The sequence below is a fragment of the Anser brachyrhynchus genome (genome assembly GCF_964034855.1).
Source record: "Anser brachyrhynchus genome assembly, chromosome: 1".
In the NCBI taxonomy this organism is placed as follows: domain Eukaryota; kingdom Metazoa; phylum Chordata; class Aves; order Anseriformes; family Anatidae; genus Anser; species Anser brachyrhynchus.
Genome location: NC_137694.1, coordinates 50511063 through 50523507, shown reverse-complemented (window position 1 = coordinate 50523507; position 12445 = coordinate 50511063). Strand labels below are relative to the sequence as shown.

At 36.5% G+C, this 12445-nt stretch overlaps 1 protein-coding gene across 3 annotated transcripts in view; it reads right to left on the bottom strand.

Annotated features, from left to right (window-relative positions):
* The window catches only part of KITLG (KIT ligand), a 58829-nt gene that overhangs the window by 12441 nt on the left and 33943 nt on the right, over nucleotides 1-12445 (bottom strand). For all 3 annotated transcript variants that reach the window (XM_080582872.1, XM_080582873.1, XM_080582874.1), the window contains 4 exons: nucleotides 10556-10618; nucleotides 5968-6147; nucleotides 3883-4045; nucleotides 2893-2988 (listed from right to left, as the gene is read on the bottom strand). In XM_080582872.1, the coding sequence (XP_080438998.1) occupies nucleotides 2893-2988; nucleotides 3883-4045; nucleotides 5968-6147; nucleotides 10556-10618 (502 nt within the window). The remainder of the gene's footprint in view (nucleotides 1-2892; nucleotides 2989-3882; nucleotides 4046-5967; nucleotides 6148-10555; nucleotides 10619-12445) is intronic.

The following is a 12445-nucleotide window of genomic DNA, read 5'->3' as shown; positions in this document are numbered from 1 at the left end:
AGACTATGCATGGGATAACGATCCAAAGAACACCAATGGAACTGGGACTTAAACAGTTACACAGAATTTAAATTGGATTACAGTTATGTAGAACCAAGAGAAGAAAACATAAATATCCATTTTACATTTAGTTGGGATAAGATTTTTGGTGTAGATCTTGTCAGGGCTCACCTCTATTACAGTAGTTCAATTCTATCATTGTGTAATAACGATGAAGTAATGAGATATGACTTGCACTAAATGTAGCAGAAACATGAGAAAAATGTAATTCAGCTAATTTATATTATATCCAATTCCTATGATAATTCTTTCACAAATGATTTTATTAGATCATTTACTTCAGGTTTGCCTAAGTTGAATTTAGAATCAAGAGCAATTCAAGTCATTTGGCTCTCTAGACAGACTTTCTTAATAGATTCAATTTTTATTATTCATCTGGAAGGATTCTTTTGTAAACAGTTAGTGCTTCTCAATAGCCTAGAAACCACTAATTTTAAATAGATCATTTTAAAACTGTTTAATAGTAAAGAGGGTTATTACAAAACAAACAAACAAACAAAAAAACATAGTTTTGGGTCTAGGGATGCTTTTTTCAGGTTTTCTCTCTTCTCCAAATGTATGCCTTTCTGAACTTTGAATCTAGTGTTATTGTTCTGAGAACAGACCTGCAGCCGGCAGACTGGGTCCCCTGTGCTGAGGATTCTCTTTGTGGAAAGTAATAAGGCTTATTCATTTTTTTCCTTCTAGGAAGGCAGGGATTAATTGAAAAAGAGAACTTACTCAACAGTAAAGCCAAAACAAACCTAAAATTGGTGCCAAAGACCATTCTCTGGCAGTAAGAGAGAGATGCCAATAAAGATGTCACAGGTCTTTCACCCCAAAAGCTTCAAACTAATGACAAAAGTGTAACCAGTCAGCATCCAATCTCCAAGTTAATGTAATTTAATCTGATTATGCGTTCAAACTGTCCCCAGCCCTAGACATTCAGTCTTAGTCATTTCTACATAAGGCTGTTAACTGCTATCCAATTTTCGAATAAATTGCTTAAGAGAATGTTAATCGGTTAGAATACACCTTACAGCATATGGCCAGACAAGCAATCAAGCAATTTCTTTGACTTACTGCATTACTTTAATTAGGCTTTTTTTTTTTTCCTACTTGATTATCAGTTCCAGTTATAAAGCAAGATCAATAAGCCTGTTTCTGTACTCCTGTTCACAGTACAGACACAGATGCCAATTCAGAGGTTGGAGCCCTGGCCTCTGCCCGGTGTAGCTCCTGTTACTCTGATGGGTCAAAACTTCTTTCATCTGAACTGCTCCTGTAATCTCTCTCTGTCTTTCTTTGGCTCCTTGATCCATTCTCGTTGCTTCAGGCTGCATTTGAATATTCTTCCTCTCATAGTTACATCAAAAATTATCACATGTTCAGACCTGAGAGACACAGTTATGCACTTTTTAGCCCCCTCTTCATGCCTCACAATTGGCTCTGGGCTCATAAGGTTATTTACAGCCAGCTCTGTGACCTCTTGGATATGAACTTATGGCAGTGACATTTCTCTTTTCCAGAGAGGCAAGCTGGCAGCCAGGAGTTGAAGGCAGATTTCATTCCAACCTTCTTCTCAGAGGATTGGGGAGTGATAATTTAAGACCTTGTCGTAATTAGAAAGCAACCAGAAGGGCTTTCAACCTGAGAACATCTGTAAGCCAGCTAAGAGGTAGCATATATGGTTATGAAAACCCAGAGAATAACTAAATTACACATTTGCAAATGAAGGAGGAAGAGAAGATATCTACTCTTAGCAGTATCTGTCCCACAGTCAGGAGCTTCCATTGTGCCTACCAGGCTACAACAGGCTGCCTCCTTGGCTATGCTTTCTTCAGCACAAGGAGCACCAGCCACACACTTCAACATCACACATTCAGATAACATGGGTGTTTGAGAAATGAGAGAGGGAAATAGTAAATAGGGATGTACACTGTCACCCTGATGTGCCTGGGAAAAAGGAACAAGGGAAACAACAACATGTATGATAAGATTTATGCACCATTTCAAGAACCTCTAAGGAAAACCCCCTCCTTTTGTTTGCATGGAAAGTTCCAGAGAGTATTCACATTGTTGTACATTATGTCACTAAAGTCCCCTGAAAATCTTTAATTTCTCTTCACCTCAGGTTCCTGTATCCTTTCTGACCTGCGATGGGTAATGCTGAGGTTCTTACAGCAATAACTCCAGGCTGTCTGACCTGTCAGTGACCAGTCATGTAATACATTGATCAAGACAGATGAGAAACACGGAGATGGCCATGCCAGACAGAAGATTAAACCCTCAAAAAAAGGTGTAGCAACTATGTTCTTGATCTCAACTGAAAGCACACTGAGTATGGAGCTGGCCTTTTTGGAACTACAACAAGTAAACAGCAGTCTTCAGGTTTGGTGTCAAGTTTGTCATCGGAAGTGCTCTCAAAATACAACATGCACACAAATTTTTCACTCAAGTGAGTATCGTGAGCCCAATTCAGGACTGCTATTCTATTATTTGGTGAACCTTCCTCTTCTGAGAGTTAAAATGAGGTATCTGGAATAGCCAAGTTTGCTGAGGTCATATGACTAGTGAGACCTCATGACAGCAGCAAGCCAAAATGAGGAGACCTGCCCTCTCCAAGTGCATGAGAGCTGTCACAGCATTGTAACTTTATACCATTTCTAAATTTTGATTAGACAGGTTCATTGCATTTTACTATTGCAGCTGAGAAACACATGGTACACCATCAGGCACAAGAAACTTCCCTTTAATTTGTACAATTAAGACATTCTTTTCCTCTGAGCTCTCATAACAACCAGCCACCAGAACAAAATGGAGACACATATTAATTCAATCACTTGTACTTACTGTTACTGCTAGTGTTACTGCCAATGCTGTCATTCCTAAGGGAGCTGGCAGCAACAGGAGGAAACAAAATTGTTTTTGTGACAGCGACTCTGGAATCTAAATAGAAAACGAGTGTGTCAGCATTATGTAACTTAAAATACAGTTCCCTCTATATAAGATGATCAGCTATAAGACTACTCTGATTTGGCTACAGGGCTGTTCTAAAAAATTATTTACAGGGCTTTTTTCTTAATAAGACAAAAAAAAAAGGCAGCCTTATTAAGAGACAGATGTGTCCACACACTGAGCTGCTGCTGAATAGCTATTCTGGAAAAGCAATCACTTTAAATGTGTTCTTAGGCTGTAGCACTGATCTACTTCTAGTTACTACTGGTGTAATTGGGCAACTAGACACATTGCCCTAATTAAAACAGCTAATAACTGTTACTAGAGAAAGTAAAAGAAAAGAGAATACAACACCTCCATGTACTGGAAGGATGAGAATGAACTGCAAGAGCCTCACCCAAGTTAAATCTTTTAAATCAAGCAAACATGACCCTTTTCGGGAGTGGGATGTCTATGAAGACGACTTGATACTCCAGTTTACAACTTGTCCTAGCTTCCTATCCTTTAAGTAGTGCAATCTTGGGCTCCATTACTACATTATAAAAATTAAATAGAACATCAATAGAAAATAAGATGAAGAACAAGAACAATGTAAAAAGCCAATCCAGGATGTATTTGGGATGAAAAGAAACAGAGCAGAGTATTGTCAAGTTATTTGGATTATATTAAGGAATTATGTCATTAGAAATGATGGCATTAGCTTTACTGCCAGATATAACTCTACTTAGAACAGAAATACAAGCTTTGGTGCTGGTTGTAATTTTAACTTGCAGTAAAAAGAGACATGGAGATACAGACTCAGATCCTCAGCATCTCTGAAATTAAAGGAAAATCACCCATTTCTATCTACTTAATTTCTGTTCCCCAAAACAAGAGCCACCTTACCATTCTCTGGTGTTTCTACTGTTGAAGGCAGAATGCAGTCATTCTTATCCAATGTGTCTGCAAACTCTTTGTAGACCTCAATGGTACTATTAAAGACCTCAAAAAACTGCTCAGGAAAGAAGCGACGTTCTTCATAAAGGTGACCATTTTCTTTTATAAAATCCTAGGGTAAAATACAGAATTCATCTTGAAAGAGGGTCAGGTGAGACTCTCATTTTATACTCAACAGATGATTAAAGTATCCAAAGATGACATAAAATAGCTTAAATTTTTAACCTGCAGAAGACCAAATCTGCTGTATACAACCTTAACAAAACAAACAAGCCCTCTGATATGAGGATTTCAAATTAACCTTGCAAACAGAAATAAAATATTAATACATGGTTGTAGAAATGCCAAGGAATGAAAGGCAATCTCCCATCTCGTGCTGAAAATAAAGAGGTTTTTCTTTTTTCTTTTCTTTTCTCTCTCTCTTTTTTTCTTCTTTTTTTTTTTTTTTAATTTGAGATCACTCATTAAACAAACAAATAAACAAAATCTTGATTTCACATTACTTTGTTATGTTTTGCATGATCCTTTTAATCTGAATTCAGGAACACAACACAATCATAGCTATTGTCATAAGAGTACAGGGAACAGAATACAATAGCTAGGATACACTGTGGCTTAGAAGCAGGCTAAGATCTCTGATAATGTACCTAAAAATAAGAACAGGACTATAAACAAGGAAGCCCAATCACTTTGAGGTCTAACAGACAAGTTTGTTATGCCAGACTAAACAAAAATATTGAGGTCCATGTTAAGATTATTTATGGTTGTTTTCTTTTTTTCTTTCTACCTGACCCTGGCTTTCACAACAGCTGTTTCTTATGCCAGGAGTTCAAATTTGATCTGGGGTTGCTACTCTTTACTCCTAATAGGAATGATAAGAACATGGGATAAATGGATAAAGGGAAATTTCCTAGTTCTTGGTTCCAAAATTGTTTCCTCTTTAATGCTGAATTTCTGTGAATTACAGGGCATTTACTTCTTTTTGCATTCTGCAAAATAAAATTCCCTTTCCCCAACCATATTCCATTTGAGGGTCCTGAATCATAATGACAAGAATACAGAAAAAAAAAAAAAAAGACATAAATTGAAGATTGGACAGAATTCGATTTGGAATGGAAAGATAGGGAACATCTAATTACAGAATAGGTTCTCAGAAATATAATGGCAATATATGAAAAGGTTACAAGCTTATACCACATCAAATGACATTGGTATTTTTGTGCACTTAATTCATTCTGAATGTGAAAAAAAAAAAAAAAAAAAAAAGGAAGAAGCAATTGCAACAGCTAAGGACTTCCTGGACAAAAATAAATGTAATGTATAGGGAAGATGAAATCCTAGTCCTATAAAACATGATGAATTTGGGCCATTATTTTTCAGTGAGACAACACCTTTGACTACAGAACTTTTAATTACTGATAGACTGGTTAGAGCTGGGTGAGAGATTAGAAAATTAAGTTTTCCCTATCAATTTCATCCTAGAGAATCAGACATCTCTTATGTCTGATCCATCAGATATCCAGAGATTCACGGAATCCTCCCAGCTATTGCTGGCTTACAGAAACATATGGAAATGGAGCAATATCCTCTGGTCTTTGCTGCATCTTTGTATAAAAAGTTACATTAAATCATGGTGAAGCCTTCTGAGCCTCACAAACTATGATACGTACTTTAAGAGTATATTAATAGTTTCAACCACATGATTTTTACATCACTAGGAAAATATGTAATTTAAGCTGGATGTACAAGGAAAATTTCTGCTTGTTGGAAACAGACATGAATGAATTAATTATCTTAAGGATGGTAATTTCACTACTTATATAACTGTATAAAGGTCTTTGCATATACTGTAATTTCATGTAAGTCATTTTTCTTTGAAACAGGAGATGAAAACTATCCAATATTAGCACAATGTACTCAGTGCATCTCTAAACAAAGCAGGATTTCAGACATACAGCAATAGAAATGAAAACAAATTTTAAAAAATTAAATAAAATTATCCAACATAAAAGTAGAAAATTTGCATTAGATTACCTTATTTTTATCAAAAGCTAGACATGCCATAAGATCATTAATTATCCTTGTGAGATTATTGATGATTGAATAGTTGCTTAAAACATCAGACATATCGGAAATATCAGAAAATTTCTGGAGAAGACTATGTAGACTCCTTGAAAATTCAGGCACCATCAAATGCAACCAACAGTGATTAGGCTGTCAGGGGATAAAAAGAAGACAGAGAGGTAGATTAAATGTCAGACTTTTCCAAAAACTGGTTATGCAACTCAATGTGCAAAAGATTAAATTGTTCTTTCCAATTTAAATTCTCTTGAATGTCTAAATTAAAAATCTCCTTCTTTTGTGTCAGCCAACTTTTTCTTCAGCCCTTTTGGTAAAATTTCTATTCTCACTGATACTGACATATTTATGGTTGTCTGTTTGATGCCATCCTTTCATTAAATTCTTAATGAATGCTAAGCATCAGTCTGTTGAGAATTTGAGTCTTAGGACATGTTACTATGAACCCTCTTCCATGCTTTCATTAACCTTTTTTTTTTTAAATAGCTACTGCTTTGACAATTCTCTCCAGACTTTTTTTTTTTTAAAAAACCATACTCAATTTTCATTGTATCATTGTTACCCTACATGACTCAGTTAACTCCAAAGATTCTTGATTTAAATCTCTTCTGAAGAATAATTCCATAGATGTTTTGCTATGGAAATCCATGTGTGCCTTTATCGACCTCTGAACTAGTTAGCTCAGTTAACTCCTCTTAGTGTTTTCACTAAATGCCATTCCTAAGAATAGGTTCTATACCTAAAAGTCTTTCTTTTCCTGTGTTCTTGACAATAAAAGAGTTTAACACAATCTGTCATGGTATCTGCCACATCCGTGCCACTGGAATAGAGTTCAAACACTTTAACTGATTCCTGTGCAGCTAGATTGCAGATAAAGTTTATACAGCTGTCCACATGATTATAACCTGGTCATTCATTTTGCCACCTTATAGGGAGTCTTTAACTTCTTCTACTTGGATTTATGTAACAATAGTTAACTAAATAAAAAAAGCCACCCAGTTCCACTCTCCCCAGAAAAAAAAAAAAAAAAACCCAAAACAAGAACCAAAACCAAAACCAAAACAACAAAGAAAATAAAGAAACCACCCTAACCCAGCATGGTCAGTAGAAATGCAGGTTATGTGTTAGTCACATCGCAACATGTATATGGAAATCTCTTCCCAATAAATATTGCATTATTCACAGTAAATGTTATGGAAATTTATTCCATATATGGAGCTATTTTTTCAATTGGAGAAAATGTCAAATGATCATTCAGGCCTGCCAGCTATGAAGATTTTGGCTTAGCAACCCCTAAGGAAGATGTACCCTCAGTATTACTAAAATTGTTTTGAATGTTCTGTGATTTCACAGAATCACAGAATGTTAGGGATTGGAAGGGACCTTGAAAGATCATCTAGTCCAATCCCCCTGTCGGAGCAGGAACACCTAAGTCATGTCACACAGGAACGTGTCCAGGCATGTTTTGAATGTCTCCAGAGAAGGAGACTCCACAACCCTCCTGGGCAGCATCCAATGAGACCATTCATTCCTCCTCCTGCAGCACAAGGGAAAATTCTGTCACTGTACCTGCTTAATCTCATTTGGGTCAATTTCTGCAATAAATCTGCATGCATATTCTTTATTCTAAAAAATGTATTTACTACTATCAATATCATTACCTGGAGACAAATGACTTTCTAAGTAACAGAGCTGTTCTGCCATGATCTGTATGTGTCTTTGATGAGGAAGAAACATCCATACTTTCAAAGACCAACCAGATCACTAGGCTTCCATGCTTAGAGAACTGAAAGGAAACACACTGTTTAGCTCCACCTCAGGTTTCTTTTTTGTGTACAACTTTCTCACACACTACTAACAGGTTTTCTGTAGTTATATCAGCAGCTTAAAAGGAATGAAACAAAATGTGCAATGGATAGTGTTTGGCTTGATTCTCTGCTTCCCCTTTCTCCTTCAAGCACTACAACAGGAGGAGAGAGGCAGAATCAAAAATCAGAGATGGTTTGTTGAAATGTACTCCATTCAAGCAGCATGCATTGTGCCATCTCCCATCAGGAGACAGAAAACAAGTTTTATTTTGCTTTGGTGTAGCTACTCTGAGCTGCAAACCTGGAAACTTTATCTGAGGTTTTGTGGATATAAACTCCACTGTGGCAGAGATGAGTAAAAGCTAATTGCTTCTAGTGTGCAAGAGGAGCATGGAGCGATTTCAGCAAGGATCCTGTTTTGCTGCTCCTGTGGTTTAGCAAGTGCATGGGAATATCTGGCTGAACTGTTTTGACCTACAAAGCTGTATTTCATGGGAGCTTTAAGTTTTCTTTTCAGTAATATCAAGACATGCATTCTCGTGCTTTCTCAATAGCTACCAAACACAGGGATGAAACTGTTAAAACTGACAAGCCTGACATTGTTTGTCAAAGAGAAACAGAGGTTTGACTCTGCTCTTTTTATGTGTGTGTAAATTTGGATTAGGAATTATATCTTGGAGTACTTACAAACCTGACTTCCTCTGTATTTGCAGGTGCTCATCATTTATTTTTTTCCTTCTACATTAATCTAAAAGTTTGGAGTTTATCTCTCCTTTTGAATTTAGCCCCTGCTGCTGTCATCTTTGCCTTTTAACCTTCAGGTTAAACTACACACTTCGCTCTATTTGAGACTACTTTTAACACCACTCAAGTGCCTTGAGCTAGTGCATAATGCAACAACAATTCTGTTTAATGGATCAGGTCAGTCTGTTCCTGTTACATGCACTACACTGGCTTTCCATCTGCTTTGCATTCACTCTGCCTTCCTACCTTTAGTCATTTACATTCTAGATTTGCTACCTTGGGTACATTTCTTACTTTGTGCACACATTTAAGATTGAAATCTATTGAAAAAAAAAAAAAAAGCAAAACAAAAAACAAAACTGAAAAGTGCTGTTTCAGTTTTTTCAAAACTGAACAAAAGGTGTTTGCCTTATGCAAAGCCCTAGGTTTCTCAGCTTGCAGGGACCTTTTAGATCCCAGAGCAAAGCCTACGTATTCAGCCAGCCCTTGCTGTGGTATGTGCTGTGGTACACAACCTGAAATCCCCAGAGAGGAATTTGGCAGAGCAGGACGTGAATACCGCTGAATACTTCCTCCTGGGAAGGCATGCAGCCAAGAGCTGCACCTTCCCTCACCACTACTGAATGTGGTGTACAAGCAGAGTGAATATGGAAATCCCGGCTCTAAACTTCTCTTCTTCCTATTTAATTCTTGGCTACACATCATAAATGTAAACTGGATCTAGGTTTCTGGATGTGATGCAGCAAAATGACATGGCATTTAAACTATAGAAGAAGAAACTGCTTACTGGCAGCCAAAACTGAACCACAGAGGGAGGTAAGAGTTAAGCAGTGAGAACAACTGGGAGTCCACTGCTCAAGCTGGCTCCCTGGTCTTCTTCATCAACAACATAAACACTTCCCAAGAGAGCAGCAGAGAGAACACAGCCCAGCCCACACCGGGCAGCTGCAGTGCTTGTCCCTGAGTGGGGAGCAGAACCCAGGCTATGGCTGCTCTCCGCCAATGCTCATCACAGCAGGCATTGAAATGGTTGAATTGCAAAATGTACTGCAACCAGGGGATGGTGGCAGCCGGTCTTACTGGGTAGTGGCTGTTTTGAGCAATTAATTATTTTTTCATTAGTTTTAATTGTATTATATAGGACCTACTGTACATGACTTCCATAGAATTTGTTCTGCTGAATTTTCCTGCCAAAGGAGTAAAGTTTAAGGAATATGCATTCAGCAGAATTTCTATGTTCAACTTCTTTTTTTCTTCTCTCCATTTTTTTTCCACTGCATGCAACAACCAAGAGAGCATTTTCAACCCATCCTTTTAATAAATATTTCAAAAATTAGGGAAAAATTATTTAGTAGAACATGCAATAAGATAGTATGAAAAAGTTTTTAATACAAAAGGCTATAAAATTTTAAAGAAGGCAGAAGGTGTTTACTTAAAAGCATCATTATGTATTAAATATGGAGTTATATAGAAAGAACAATACACAGCATGTTTGAATGAAATAACCTCCTCACTTTTTGTCTGTTTGTTTAGTTACTGACACTGTTATTTGCTGAACTTGGGCTTCTCTTCATTGTCTAGTCCATTTGCTGTACTTTAACACAATTTCTACAAGCTTAAACTAGAATGATATTTTAGGGTATATTCCAAAGTACAATTCATAAGAAACTACTTGTTTAAGAAAAAAAAAAATAATTCAATTGGCATAATGAAATAATACCATAGTTAGGTGTATTTATTTTTTTTCCAGAGAAAATGATAAAAAATGGAATATGAAGAAATATTTTTGCAGGATTCTTGTAATTAACAAGTTTTTAAGTGACTTCAGGAACCACTATATATTCCTGTCTTTTAAATGAATACTTGCAAAAGTGGAACAACCATCCTTCAACTGTAACTTATTAAGCCATAGGACTAGCTAAAAATATTATCACCACCACAGGTTCTAGTGGGCTGTTTTATTGGAATTATCATGAAGTGATTGTACTTACCAAGCTATCCATCTTCGGGACATATTTAAGGGTTATCATATAATCATTTGGCAGATTTCCAACCTACAATAAATAGATGATAAAAATGTTATTACCAACTACGGAAATTAAGACATTTTCCATCACATTCCATTGTTTTGTATTCAACAGAATCCATCAAATATTCAACACAGATTTGTGTAACCTACAAGCTGTAAAAACTTGCATACTGTTTCCTATAAAACTGCTACTAAATCTTATTTGCTCAGGAGAGAAGTATCTTCCCACACCTCCCTACCTTTCCCAGATCCAATCTGATCATGTTCAACACTGCCCAGAAGAACTAAAATCACTAATGCGGTGAGAAGTGATGGTCTGAGGTTATTCACTACTGCAGAAATTCCAGTGCATTTACATCTTTTAATGGTATGTCTTCAACTGTTGGGAAAATTTGTGTGGCAATTTGTATGTAACCTGAACTTCTCCAAACAGGTATGCCCAGTAGTCTTTAACTAAGCCCTTTTCCTTCAAGTAACTTTCAAGTCAAGCAGGCATTTGAACCTAACAAAATACCTGCCCACCTTATGCTCACAGAAAAACACTTAAGCACAAATTTAACTTTGAAGCTGTGCCTCCTACTAACAGTGAGCAATATAATCATATCACAGAAATGTCCTGGGGCAAAGGAAGGCTTCTGCACACATCAGCTGAGCACAACTCTACCACTGTGGGCAAGTATGGGGTGCTCTGAAGCAAGGACAAGGAGTGGAGGAAGAAGTCTTACTGAACTATAAAATGCAATCTCCTACAGATGGGTTCCAACACTACTCTGAGATATACTTGATAAGCTATCATATGAGGAATGTGCTGACTGGGGATATGCTGCCACGATCCACAGTCTCTTGAAAAACCTTGTCCAAAAGGTCTACCAGTACCATGATACTTAGTGATACAGCAAATCTATTCTCATTTGTATTGGTTAAAGGTTCAATGGATACTTCTCATCCTTATTTGAAATCCATTTAGACAAAACATGTCAAGCATATACATAATTCCCTTTTTGAAGTAGAATGTACACTTTGTTCAGCAAAGCATTTCTGCTTCTTTGGGTTAAAGATCAATCTGTCATGTCTGTTTCTGCTTCTGCTGCTATAGCAACCAGCAAAGTGATTTTTTTCTTTTTGTGCAGTTTTTAGGTAATATTTTGTTTGACACAACAGAATGTTTTATTGTTAATTAAAATTTAGTTTCAATTAAAAATTGAAACAACAATTTCAAAATGTTCAGGTTCAAGAAACGATCAAGGATAATACTTATGTCAGTCACTAGCAACTTCCAAGCATTTTTTATTTTCTTTTACACCATGGACTGAAACACAGTCCCTCAGTTCAATGACCTCTAGCTTTCTCCCACAGTAATAAAAAAACAGGTTTTATACAAATAACCATCATTAATTCGTTTCCATAGATCAATTTATTTATTTTTTTTAATTTTTATAACCACACATTCCCAAAGCAGCAGCTGCAGAAGTGACACTAAAAATCTCTATTTCAAATTCTGTTTACCTGGAGTTTTGAGGAATTGATTCAAGATACTAAAAATAGTGAAAATTATTGCAATGCATTTGTTCTTTCTTTAGAGCATCTTGAAACTCTCTGATTTATTCTAAATTCTTATCCACACTTTTTTTCTTGCTCTAAAACCACCCTGACATTATAATACATTAATAGATAATGCAGTTTCTTTCCAGCTTCCTTTGCTTGCCTAGAGAGGTAGGATTAGCAGCACTTCAACCAGCAAAGATAATGAAGATGCTACTCTATGTGCAAAGTTTCCCCTACTCACTCTAGTGGGATTCAGTACTTAGCAATGTCAGCAAAACTACTGTTCTTTAAGAAAGGTCACTGGAAG